General features: G+C 46.0%; 1 protein-coding gene across 1 annotated transcript; it reads right to left on the reverse strand.

Annotated features, from left to right (window-relative positions):
• LOC308172945 (amphoterin-induced protein 1-like) lies at positions 1-1,536 on the reverse strand (the record flags this gene model as incomplete). Its single annotated transcript, XM_080547911.1, has 1 exon — positions 1-1,536. One exon carries the CDS (start codon positions 1,534-1,536, stop codon positions 1-3), a length of 1,536 nt encoding a protein of 511 aa, XP_080404037.1.
• Positions 1,537-13,617: the final 12,081 nt, after the last annotated feature.

The following is a 13,617-nucleotide window of genomic DNA, read 5'->3' on the forward strand; positions in this document are numbered from 1 at the left end:
TCACACTACCATAGGGGTGTCCGAGCACACAGAGCTAACGGACTCTGCGTCCGACTTCCTTCTCTGTCCCTGCTCCATCCTGTCTCCCTGCCACTCGTCCTCCTCCTCCCCGATGGGGTTCAGCCTCCCGTTCTGCTCCAACAGGGCCTTGGAGTCCAGGAAAGCCACGTGTCTGTTGAGGGGGGTCTTAGCGTCCCCTGGGCCCCCCTCCGGCCCCCCCCCGGTCTCTTCGTGGGTGGCCGAGACGCTGACCGTGGAGGAGTGGAGGCTATCGGGGGCCATCTTCTGGCCCGGGCAGCAGACACAGCGGCAGGGTGTGAGGAAGAGGTAGATGAGCACCATCACCACGCTGGCCAGGCAGCCCACCAGTGTCGTGTAGGCCGTCTTCATACCCTCTATCCCCGCGCTCTGAGTGGAGTTCTGCACCTGGACGGTCACGTACAGGGTCTCGTTGAGGGAGTCGCCGACCGCGTAGCAGGTGTAGATCCCCGAGTCCTCCACCTGGAGGGGGCCGAGCCTCAGGGTGCCGCCGGGCAGCACGATGGCGCTCTGGTTGCCGGCGGACAGCTGCACGTTGCGGGGCAGGACCCAGCTCTTGCTGCGCACCGACCTCTGCCTGGTGTCGCAGTCCAGGTGCAGGAACTGCTCCAGGTAGGCCTCCATCATCAGGACGTTCACGGAGCTGCAGTTCAGATGGACCCTGTCCAGATCCAGGATGGGGATCTTGTCCTTCTGCGGGCTCGGGGTGAGACAGGTGTGCTCGTCCCGGAAGTCCGTGGCCGAGCTGAACTGTTGGAGGTGCCAGCGCGCCAGCATGCCGTACAGCTCACAGCTGCAGGGCAGAGGGTTGTTGTGGAAGTAGAGGCCGTTCTTCACCCAGGCCGGCAGCGCCAGCGTCTGGAGCTCCTGCATGGGCAGCACTTTGATCCGGTTGGAGGACAGGTCGAGCAGGGCGAGCCCCTCGTCTCGGTTCCTCCTGACCAGCTCCATGGGGAACCGGGAGATCTGGTTCTGGCTCAGGTAGAGCTTGTTCAGGTTGTTGACGCTCAAGAAGGCGGTGCGGTCGATCTGGGAGATGAGGTTGTCGTAGAGCAACAGCACCTCCAGGTGGACCAGCGAGTCGAAGATGTACTCCTCCAGGATCTTGAGGAGGTTGGAGGACAGGTCCAGGTAACGCAGGCCGGTGACGTGGACGAAGGCCTCGATGGAGAGGAAGGAGAGGCCGTTGTGGCTGAGCACCAGCGTGTGCAGCTTGCTGAGGTGATACGGGGTCCACTCGGCTCGCAGGCGGCTGATGGAGTTGTAGCTGAGGTCCAGCACGGCCGTGTAGCGAGGGAGAGCCATGGGGACGCTGGTCAGGTTCATCTTGGAGCAGCTGACGATGTTGCTGGCGCACAGGCAGGTTTTGTGGCAGTTGAGGGCGTTGCCCATGGAGACCGGTGGCAGCAGTAGAGCCAGGAGGAGCAGGGGGGCAAAGAGCGCTCTCGTAAACACTCCCCCCACGGCACAGTGGGAACCATGTCGGCCACCCGGCATGGTGGAGGATGTCGGAGGTATTTTCAGACGGGGAATCCTATTCTTAGGTGGCATACATCTTTAATCGCCCATGTGTTGCTGCAAGTAAATACACTCGTGTTAGATCTCCATGAATGCATTATGGCATGTCCACATTGTTTGTGTAGATTAACAATCTTGATATAGCCTAGGCTATATTCCTTGATATTTTCAGGCATTCTTAAAATGGTTTTCCCCCTGAATGTATGCTAAATCCTCTATTATTATTTTTAAAATAAAATACACACATTATTGAGCACAATATACACCTTGTATTCATAAAGATTTTCACGTGCTAAAACCAAGATCTTTCGATTTACTCATGCGCACTTCATGGTCGGCAGCACAGGGGTGCATTGCACCACTAGACTAGTAGCATCAATTCCCGTCATAAGTTCGACTAGATTTATCTCACAGTCTCTACTTTCACTCTAGTTTCATTGATAAACACGTAAGAAACGGCATCACATGTGTACTGAATCGTAAACCGACTGCGTGAGCAACACACTAAAAGGTTAGGGCATAATAGTATTCAAGCAAAATGTAATAAATTGCGGAGTAGGCTTTATATTTATCACTTGATGCAATACTGTGCAATAGTTTGGATCAGAATACCACCCTATCACTACTCCTGATTTCATTTGTTTCAAAACCTAGAAAAACATGCTGGACAGTCACAGATTGCATAAAACGAACAATACAGGCATTCCGTTACCTTCCATTGCCTCTCTAGGTATAAACTGAAGACCAAGGCGAGACTCAGACAGCGATCATCGGACGGATCCACATCAAGGCAAAGAGAAGTATCAATACAATGACTTAATTCAGCAAAAGGCAATTCTTATTAGCCCCTAACATGACATCATAACAGGTTGAAGCCCATCGATGGTTGGTTCTCCCAATATCGGAGAGAGGAGAGCGCGCGGTCGTCTGGCCGCTGAAGACAGACAGACCTAATAGAAGTCAGGGCGGCTGTGTGTGTGTGTGTGTGTGCGTGCGTGTGTCTGTGTGTGTGTGTGTGTGTGTGTGTGTGTGTGTGTGTGTGTGTGTGTGTGTGTGTGTGTGTGCCCGGGGCGGAGAGGAGCTCTGTAACACATCAGATGACATCAAGTCACATCAAGTCCGTTACTTTGAGCTGTGATGCGCTTCGGGGACAACGTTTGTTGTTTGAAAACACATTTCCCCCAAAAGAAAGTAATACATACAGCCTAATCGTGACGTTAGAATTATAAGGTTCTATCTCAATTTTTACATAATCTGATCCATTAGGTGTTTATTAATGCCTGTGTGGTGTTATTTTTAAAATGTTGACATTTTTGAGTTAGTCATTCATAAAATACAAAGGTTCCATCTCACAAAACATAATGGAATGTAAAAACTTTGACGCTCAATATCTCTGAACTAGCCTAAACGGAGATAGAACCTTATCATTCTAAACTCACGTAATGTTGATCAAATGGTAAATGTCTAAATATGTAAATCGAAACATTCTGAACGTATTGTGTAAATGTTGTTGTGCTTTGTTTTTGTATTCGATACACAACAGCTGCAACTTTGCTAGTGCTATAAATTCATCTTGTTGTCATAATGGCCAATTTTTTGGTTAGACTGCCAGTTCAAAACTAGGCCATACAACTTAGAACAAGATGTGAACTGATGGAGGTGGAAAGTTGTGGTGCAACAAACATGAACCAAAGGTCATCTGATGAACTACACAGGAGGAGTTATAGACTACAGTAAATATGTAGCTAAGCTATTTTCATTTAAGAAAACAGTATCAAAATTCCTGTATTTTGTGTTCACAATGTGCTTGATTTAATTTAATTTAATTTAATTAGAATCCCCATTAGCTTATGCAAAGCAGCAGCTACTCTTCATGCGGTTCACACAATATTCTACTATTCATTGATTCTGGTGTGTCTGGTTGATGTTGATCATCAGTGTATCACATTGTTTTGAATTTCTTCACTCATTATGATTTGTTATCTTAATGCTAATTCAAAGATTCTGGGGAGGTTGACGTTTGAGAAACAAATATGAGCTGAAATCTGGAAGACAATTTGTCCTTGCTCTAATAAGGGTGATAAAATAGGATTGGCCCAAAGCCTGAAAGGCGATTGTTACTGTATGCCAAGTCTGTATTCTGACCGGTGTTTATTTCCTGATTTAATTCACCGTTTTCACACTTTGTATACTTCTATAACAGAAAACCACCCTCAGGGGAGAGCTAGCTTATCTCTCTGGTGCAGTAGAGGACATGACAGTTTGTCCTCAGTGACAAACGACGCCAAACAGAGCTCACGTGTACAGCTCTCTTTATTTCCCTGGAGAGATAAGAGCCACTCCTGGTGCACCGCTTCGGCTCTGGCAAAGGCCAGTGTAATAATCACCATCATCATCTGCTTGATCTCTGGCTGCTCCGTCTCAGGGGAGATGGTTTACTGTACAGGTTGTCTGGGTTGGATCAATAGGCCTGCAGGGGATTATTACACACAGAGGAATGTGGCCACATGGTCACTGTACTTGATTTCATGGTAAATAGACGAGTGAGAGGTTGTGAGGTGGGGGGTGGGGGGTGGGGAGGGGCGGGGGGGGGGGGGTAGTTTGGTTCCATGTAATTCCAGTTGCTAATGAGAAAGGTCTCACATGAGCTGCTGACCCCCCCCCTTCTCTGTTAACTCAGGTCAGGTGACGTATAAAAGATGTCACTTGAGCTTTCAGAGTGGAGAATGATGGGAATGGCTACGGGGCTTGGTTGCCATGGAAGCCAAGGTCAGTGACAGGTTTCTGCCTCAGAAGAGCGTCACGGAGAGAGAGCAGAGAGAAAGAAAGGTGTGTGCGTGTGCGTGTGACGTGTGTTGCATTTCTGTACATACAGCAGTAGGGCCTACATGTTGGTGCGTTTGAGTTAGTGTGCATGCATTAACAATGCACAATTGTGAAGGAATGCACACTTGTGCAACAATAGTGTGAATATGTAGGTGTGTGCGTGTGTGTGTGTGTGTGTGTGTGTGTGTGTGTGTGAGTGTGTGTGAGAGAGAGAGACCCATGTGTGTGACTTCAAACATCCTAGAGGTAGCCAGCCAAGACATCCATTATTAGCCTGTAGACTTCTCATGGCCTGGAACACAAATCACTGGATGGAAAAACCCAACAGAGAGTGGGAGGTATTGATTACTGGATTACCTCATTGGGTGTCTCGGCTCTTAGCGAGGGCATGGGTGGGGTTCAAGTGTGTTACGAAGGATGGCTTTGCTCCACCTACCATGCCTACAGTACACCACTGCTCGTTTCTGCATGTGAAAGATGAATAACGCTTCAACCCCACAAACGATTTCCGTTTTTTTTATTACTTGCCTCTTTTGTTTATGTGTGTGTGATCGGCTTCTATTAATTAAATGAATCTGTTGTTGTGACCTGTATTGATCATCTAAGCACTTTGAGCTGCAACGTTTGCAGGAAAAGTGCTATACAAATAAAGGTTATTATTCTTATTCTTATTCTTATTCTTATTCTTATTCTTATTCTTATTCTTATTCTTATTCTTATTACTTTTATCTCCCTCAGAACCTATAGAAGCTCTCCTCCTACCTGTTCCTACTACTCTGTCCTCCCCGTGACCCCCTCCGTGTAAAGACAGATATCGATCCTGTTTACCTCCAGGCTGGCACCACCTCTGTGGTGACACAGGGTAGCATATTCTAATGCGATTAGGTTGGTAGAAAGCAGTTTCACACAGAAGCAGTTTCCGTATCATAAGCCACGTTTGTTGTTGTTGTTGTTGTTGTTGTTGTTGTTTTGGCCTCTAGTGTGTTTGCATTGCGTGCACATATGTTGACCCTATAATGACCCTGTGTGTGTGTGTGTGTGTGTGTGTGCTTTCTTAATGAGAGTTCATGTGCGGTTCATGTTTTGATACACCCTGTTCTTCTCTAAGGGGGAGTGATTTATTACCCGTGATCCCATTACACAAAGCGGTGCACTGCATTGTGGGAACGAGAACATGCTACATTGATTGTGTGGTTAGTTGAAAGGGAAAACCGTGGGCTACTTGAGACCCGCTTTACACCGAATCTATGCATGAAGACCGAGCTATGTCCGGTCTCCCTCACAGCATTATGGAACCACAGATCTGTACTCTAATCATGAGCGATACCATAAAAGGGTCATGACATCACTCATCATTTGTTTAGAGCCTGGGCAGTGTATCAGTGTATAACAACCAATCGTTGTACTAAGAACACACTAACCATGTCCATCCCCCCACGTTTGGCTCACAAACTAGCTGCAGCTGCATTGCCCTCAGCACTGCTGTAGGATCTAAGATGGCTCCTGTAATAGCAATAATTATTCCTGACTGTCGGAGGGTTAATAGTAGGACCAGGGACAGGGAGAGACAGAAGAGGTGTAGCCCGGAAAATGACCCTCTCTCTTAGGGGTGCCATCTGTCTACTTTGAGTGCATTTAGCGCCACCAACTTCCTTTTTTGACCCTGTTTCCCTCTACTGACTAATATCACAATGTGCTTTCTCCCTATTCCTGTACTTTTATCCCTCCCTTGCATCTAAACAACTGACTGACTATCTCCGCCAGAAAAAAACTCCTGAACCCCCACCAATCCGGCTTTAAACCTGTCAGGATGGCCGAGCGGTCTAAGGCGCCAGACTCAAGGTGAAAGTCCTTCCTACCAAGGAGTATTCTGGTCTCCGAATGGAGGCGTGGGTTCGAACCCCACTTCTGACAAGGTTTTAGTAGAGTATTGTGTCAGCGATGTGTTTGCTCTAACTCTATGGAAGATCCATGGTATATGCAGTATAACAGCGCTGTAATTGTCATTTTCATCCAATAAACCTTGTTTTTTGGCAAGCATTTCTATTCAATAAGAATTAAGGCTCAGCAAGGGAGTACTTTTTTGGGAATCGAACCCACAACCATAATGTTGCGGCTTTGTTAAACCTGTCAGGATGGCCGAGCGGTCTAAGGCGCCAGACTCAAGGTGAAAGTCCTTCCTACCAAGGAGTATTCTGGTCTCCGAATGGAGGCGTGGGTTCGAACCCCACTTCTGACAAGGTTTTAGTAGAGTATTGTGTCAGCGATGTGTTTGCTCTAACTCTTTGGAAGATCCATGGTATATGCAGTATAACAGCGCTGTAATTGTCATTTTCATCCAATAAACCTTGTTTTTTGGCAAGCATTTCTATTCAATAAGACTTACGGCTCAGCAAGTGAGTACTTTTTTGGGAAGCGAACCCACAACCATAATGTTGCGGCTTTTTTAACCTGTCAGGATGGCCGAGCGGTCTAAGGCGCCAGACTCAAGGTGAAAGTCCTTCCTACCAAGGAGTATTCTGGTCTCCGCATGGAGGCGTGGGTTCGAACCCCACTTCTGACAAGGTTTTAGTAGAGTATTGTGTCAGCGATGTGTTTACTCTCACTCTATGGATGATCCATGGTATATGCAGTATAACAGCGCTGTAATTGTCATTTTCATCCAATAAACCTTGTTTTTTGGCAATCAATTCTATTCAATAAGAATAACGGTTCAGCAAGTGAGTACTTTTTGGGGAATCGAACCCACAACCATAATGTTGCGGCTTTGTTAAACCTGTCAGGATGGCCGAGCGGTCTAAGGCGCCAGACTCAAGGTGAAAGTCCTTCCTACCAAGGAGTATTCTGGTCTCCGAATGGAGGCGTGGGTTCGAACCCCACTTCTCACAAGGTTTTAGTAGAGTATTGTGTCAGCGATGTGTTTGCTCGAAACTCTATGGAAGATCCATGGTATATGCAGTATAACAGCACTGTAATTGTCATTTTCATCCAATAAACCTTGTTTTTTGGCAAGCATTTCTATTCAATAAGAATTAAGGCTCAGCAAGGGAGTACTTTTTTGGGAATCGAACCCACAACCATAATGTCGCGGCTTTGTTAAACCTGTCAGGATGGCCGAGCGGTCTAAGGCGCCAGACTCAAGGTGAAAGTCCTTCCTACCAAGGAGTATTCTGGTCTCCGAATGGAGGCGTGGGTTCGAACCCCACTTCTGACAAGGTTTTAGTAGAGTATTGTGTCAGCGATGTGTTTGCTCTCACTCTATGGAAGATCCATGGTATATGCAGTATAACAGCGCTGTAATTGTCATTTTCATCCAATAAACCTTGTTTTTCGGCAAGCATTTCTATTCAATAAGAATAACGGCACAGCAAGTGAGTACTTTTTGGGGAATCGAACCCACAACCATAATGTTGCGGCTTTGTTAAGGCTGGGCACTCCACTGAGACTGCTCTCCTTGCTGTTACGTAGGCCCTCCACTCTGCTCAAGCTTCCTCCCTCTCCTCTGTTCTCATTCTCCCGGACCTGTCTGCTGCCTTCAACACAGTAAACCACCAGATCCTTCTCTCTATCCTCTCAGAACTGGGCATCTCTGGCACTGCACACCTCACCACTGGGGTACCCCAGGGCTCTGTTCTAGGGCCCTTACTGTTCTCCCTCTATACCAAGTCTCTTGGCTCGGTAATCTCCCTCACACGGGTTCTCCTACCACAGCTACGCAGATGACACTCAACTATTCCTGTCTTTCCACCCCCCTGACACACGTCTCTGCATGTCTCGCTGACATCTCTTCATGGATGTCAGCCCACCACCTCAAGCTCAACCTTAACAAGACTGAGCTACTTTTCCTCCCTGGGAAATCCTGCCCTCTCCAAGACTTCTCCAACTGCCTATCCTGTGCGGAGAACATCGCAGCGACAGCACACTCCTGCAGATTCTTCCAACATCAGCAACTCTCACTGGTCATCTCCCGCCTTAATTACTGCAACAGCCGGGCTCCCCGCCTCCGCCATCAGACCTCTGCAGCTCATCCAGAATGCTGCCGCCCGTCTGTTGTTCAACCTCCTCAAATTCTCTCACGTTGCCCCCCTCCTTCGCACCCTAGCAGCTCGCATTAGATTCAAGACCCTGGTGCTCACCAATGGACAGCAAAAGGGACAGCCCCTGCCTACCTGCAAGCAATCGTCACCCCCCAAACTTCAGCCCGTTCACTCCGCTCCTCCACCTCTGCTGGTCGACTGGCCCCACCACCTCTATGCCAACGCGGCAGTCACGTTGCCCGGCCACGCCTCTTCACTTCCCCGCTGGTGGAACGAGCTTCCCACGGCTGTCAGAACTGCAGAGTCACTCTCCATCTTCCATCAGAGACTGAAGACCCATCTCTTCAGGCTACACCTCAACTGCTCCTCCTGAGACATCTACTCCCCCCCTGCACTGTGTCTCCAGACACACCTGCTTCCCCCCCAATACTGTAAAAAAGAAAATCTTTCTTCTTCTAGCACGACGACTGCCAATGGCCACTGGCCTGAGCTAGATTACTTTTCCTGCTATGACTGGTGGATTGATGATTCACTTACTTAGTCAAATGTATTGATTGTAAACAAAAGTGTCAATCTAGATCTGCTCATACGAGCCCTACTGACACATGACCCAGGGCTCTCTCAAGCCAGTTTGTTGTCATGGAGGTAGATTATAAGGATCATATGGTTATAATTATTAGGTTATATTGATATTCACATTAAATAATAATGTAAATAACACTTTACATTGATTTGCTCTGGTTAATAATGCATGAAATTCCTATAATTACTATCATTCATAACATTGTACTGTATTATAACATAGTTATTTAGTTATTTACCCCCACAATTATACACAATCGGTCACATAATTCTGTCCATTCGTAAGTCACATGATTTATCTCCATCACCTCTGTGACAATTTTGATGAAACTTGGGTGAATGATGTGCCTTGGGTGAATGATGTGCCTTGCCATACAGATGCGACATTTATAAAATGACACTGATTGGCCCGATGTTAACACAACTTGGGTGGATGATACGTCTTGACCAATTGACTGTTTTCAAATAATACTGTTAAATCCTTGGAAATAAATCAAATAAGCACTACAAGCTCCGGTAACTTTTCAGTCTACCTCAAATCTGTGTACTGCCTTCAAATAAACACAATTATTGTGTGTCACCAATTCACACAAGGCTGCATCATTCATGGGGGACAACCTTGAGTTGAGTGGTTTCTATTATGACACATGTCCAATAACATGTCCAATAACATGTCCAGGGGGCGGGGGTAGCCTAGAGGTTAGAGAGGTCAGCTAGCAATCGGAAGGTCTCTGGTTCGATCCTTGCCTCAGGAGGGAGCTTGCATGTGCTCTTGAGCAAGGTACTTAACCCCTAATTGCTCCAGGGGCGCCGGATATGGCTGACCTTGTGCCCAGACCCTGTGCCTAGAGCAAAAATACCAAATTCCAACAATTGACTGACAACTTGATTGCATGGCAATAAATCAGTTAAAGAAAAAATTAATAAGGAACAGTCCTTATGACCTCCCTTAATTAGTTATGACTCTCCACTGTGCCCCAGACAAACCAGTCCCGGGGCAAAAGCAGAATCAACGGCCTCTGATACATTAGATTCCTCATCAGAATCTGATTTTTTTGGGTAAGTTTTTAGACAACAAACATCTGGACATCACAACAAGGACAGACATTAAGGAAAAAACAAATAACTACATGAAGTTAAACCCGTATGAAACCTTAGCAGAATTCTCATGTCATTAGTCAGACTCAGGTTATTCCCTAACACAGGACACCTCTCTGTCACAACAACAAAGCCAGATAGCCAGTTCCACCTTTGTCTGTGTTCCTTGTGTCATCTGGCCCGTCCATCCACCTCCTGCCCCGGGTTTGGTCTTGGCTGCGGCACAGCAGAGAAGGTGCATGCTGACGCAGGAGCATCCGAGAGATTTTTTTACGCCTCTCCGGTGAATTATGAATGGGGCTGAATGGCTGGATGGCTGCTGCTGCTGGTGGGGGTGGGGGTGGGGGTGGGGGGTGAAGGTAGGTCAGGGTGATACATCTCCTTGTCCTGCAGCACTCGTTGACTCCTGTCATGCACTGGACCTTGTACATGCACTGGACCTTGTATAACTCTGCACTGCACTTTATATACATATATATATATATATATATATATATATATATATATATGTCCTGTGTTGTCCTGTTTTTGCCTGTCTTTGCATTTGTATTTGTACTTGTTTTGTTCATGTATGTGAAAAAAGCATAAATGCACCTTCTGTAAATGCCAAAGCAAATTCCTACATGTGTCAAGCATAATGGCAATAAACGTTATCTGAATCTGAATCTGAATCTGAAGTCATGTTTCAAGATGTTAGAATTGACCATACAGTGCCTATAGAAAGTCATCACACCCCTTCACTTTGTCCACATTTTGTTGTCTTATAGACTCAATTAACTAAAAACATGTTTTATTCCAGTGCCACTCAGAGACCCTATAAAAACAAAGATATTGATTCCAAAATGACATGAACTATTATCCTTGCATTAAGATGAACTCAATTCAACTTATTAAGTGATTTGTTGATGACAGTTTTTGCTTTTTAGCTAGTGTCATAGCAAAGGGTGTGAAGACCTATGCACATTTCTGTCATGCATTTCTGTGTTAATACATTTTCAGACATGTCTAAAAAAAACTTGTTTTCACTTTGTCATTATGGGGTATTGTGTGTGGATTGATGCCACATTTTATTTATTTAATCCATTTTTAATTGAGTCTATAACACAACAAAATGTTGTGAACATCCAGAGCCTCCCAGGGTTCCTCTGGGCCTCCAGTGCCAGATTACAGCATGGTGACTGGCTCAGTGGTTCGCTAATGAGGCTCCGTCTCTGTCTCGGTCTCTGTCCCTCTCTCGTTGACATCTCCCACCAAGGAAGTAATGAGAGAATGAGACAGAGATTCTTTTTAGGGGAACCGTACACCCGATCTGCCACCCAGAGAACAGACATAGCGTGGCCAAGCATGTGAAGACTTAATTGGAATGCCCTCACAGGATAGTCCTCCTCTGCCAAGCGGAGGAGATCAGATGACACTACTGAAAGAATTCATTTGATTTCCTTGACCTGGTTCAGAAGAGGCGCCTGTTCATTGCAAGATGCTCTTCTCTTCTCGTCAAACCACAGATGTACACATACCCACTTCTAGAACATGAGATGATTAAAAAAGGAAGTGTTTGTCTGAGTATTTATCTTGGATAAGCAAGATATAGTACAAACACAGTCTGGGGAAAAAAACGTATGCTGGGGAGGGGCAAGGGGGAGATTTCCGCTTCCTAGCAAAAAACCTGAACCATGCATTATTGGTGATAGTAGTTGTTCTTTCCCCTCTGTGCGGTATCAGTAGCCTATCACATTCTGTCATCAGACACTGTATGGAATCTGCTCTGAAAGTTGACACGAGAGACTGGAATAAGAGCCTGGCCCAACTCTTATTTAACTCCTTGGAAGAGATCCATTTTAACTCTGTTAGCTTGTCACTTGGATAAAGGTGACACTCATCTCCTTTTGCCTCTTGTTACAACAGAGCTCTAATTTAAACCTGAGAAGGGGGATCTTAGTTGTGATTTTGTAGTCGTTTTGGGATATACAGTATACTACATTGAATGTTTTCAGTTTCCCTTTAAAGCTACACAAGTCAATATGATGAACATAGCACGAATCAACTATGATGTTAACATACTGTACATAATGGTAATTTTGACATTTCTGAGAAAAGAAAAGAACTGAGGGGACTTTGCTGCATCATTGCTGCGTCTTTCTCTTTGCCTTTCCATTTACGATGTTTCCCTTGTTCTCAGTGAAAGGATAATGAGAATGAGTCTAGGGTGTTCGTATGGTGCAGCCTCTCACAGTTGTAGCCTGAGTGGTACTACCCCCCCCTCCCACCCCCCCCCCAAACCCAAGGGACTGACTGCAGAGTGAATCACTAGCTAAGTGAGAGTGCTCAAAGATGGATCCTCCTTCTTAAATGGCATCGCAATATGCTGAGAGATGAAGACAAAAACTCAAACAAATGGAACATCATATTTTTAAGTCAAGTAAACAAATACAGTAGCCTACCATCACACACTCTCATTGTTATGCAATTTTGGTGTTGAAGAGTGTTATGTTATGTTATGTTATGTTATGTTAATTTTATTTATAATGCGCCCCCCATCCAACTTTTACATCGGCCCGGGGCGCAGCCCGGGTAAAGGAACAGATAAAGACAAAGACAAGGAACACAGAAAGCAATCAGACACAGACGACTTAAACGTAAATCTCAGGCATACAATTCACAACAAATAGGGAGTAGACTTAGGGAATATCATTTAGGAAGAGGTGGGTTTTTAACTTGGCTCTAAAGGAGTCCAGAGTGGGGGCAAACTTGATGGCAGAAGGGTGCGCGTTCCACAGGGTCGGTGCTATCACCGCAAAGGCACGGTCACCCTTCCTCTTGAGGTTGGTACGTGGGACCCTCAGGCTGAGTTGGGCGTCGGACCTGAGCCTGGATCTGGGCCTTGAGGAGGTAGACTGGTCCAGGAGGTCCTTGATGTAGGGTGCGGCGAGACTGTTGAGAGCTTTAAAAACAAACTATGATATGGTTCTGTTAGATTATTATTTCAAAAAGAAAAACTATATTTGGGGGTTTGTAGTTCATAGCCAGATCATATGATAAATTCTGGCAGAACTCTGGTGGCATTTGTCTGAAGTGAAGGGACTCTTTAGTCCAAAGGAAGTTGAATAAAAGGGTTGAATATAGTAGGGGTACATCCAATGACATGTCACTAGACCCTTTGTGAGCTTGTATATGGTGTCTTTGCTGTTGTTTTGGGAAGGTGAAAAGAGACTTAATGGTGGATGAGACAGAGGAGGAAAGGTCTTCTTGAGTGCTCTTTAGTCTGGGTTAAGAGTTCACCACAATGATTGCATGTTCTGAGATGATTATAGCAGCAATTTGCTATTAGTGCGTGTGTGTGTGTGTGTGTGTGTGTGTGTGTGTGTGTGTGTGTGTGTGTGTGTGTGTGTGAGTGTGTGTGTGTGTGTGAGTGTGTGCGTGAACGAGTGTGTCTGTGTGTGTGTGCGTTCGTGTGTGAATGTGTGTGTGTGTGTGTGTGTGTGTGTGTGTGTGTGTGTGTGTGTGTGTGTGTGTGTGT

Source organism: Nansenia antarctica (genome assembly GCF_963989245.1).
Source record: "Nansenia antarctica genome assembly, chromosome: 18".
Taxonomy (NCBI): domain Eukaryota; kingdom Metazoa; phylum Chordata; class Actinopteri; order Argentiniformes; family Microstomatidae; genus Nansenia; species Nansenia antarctica.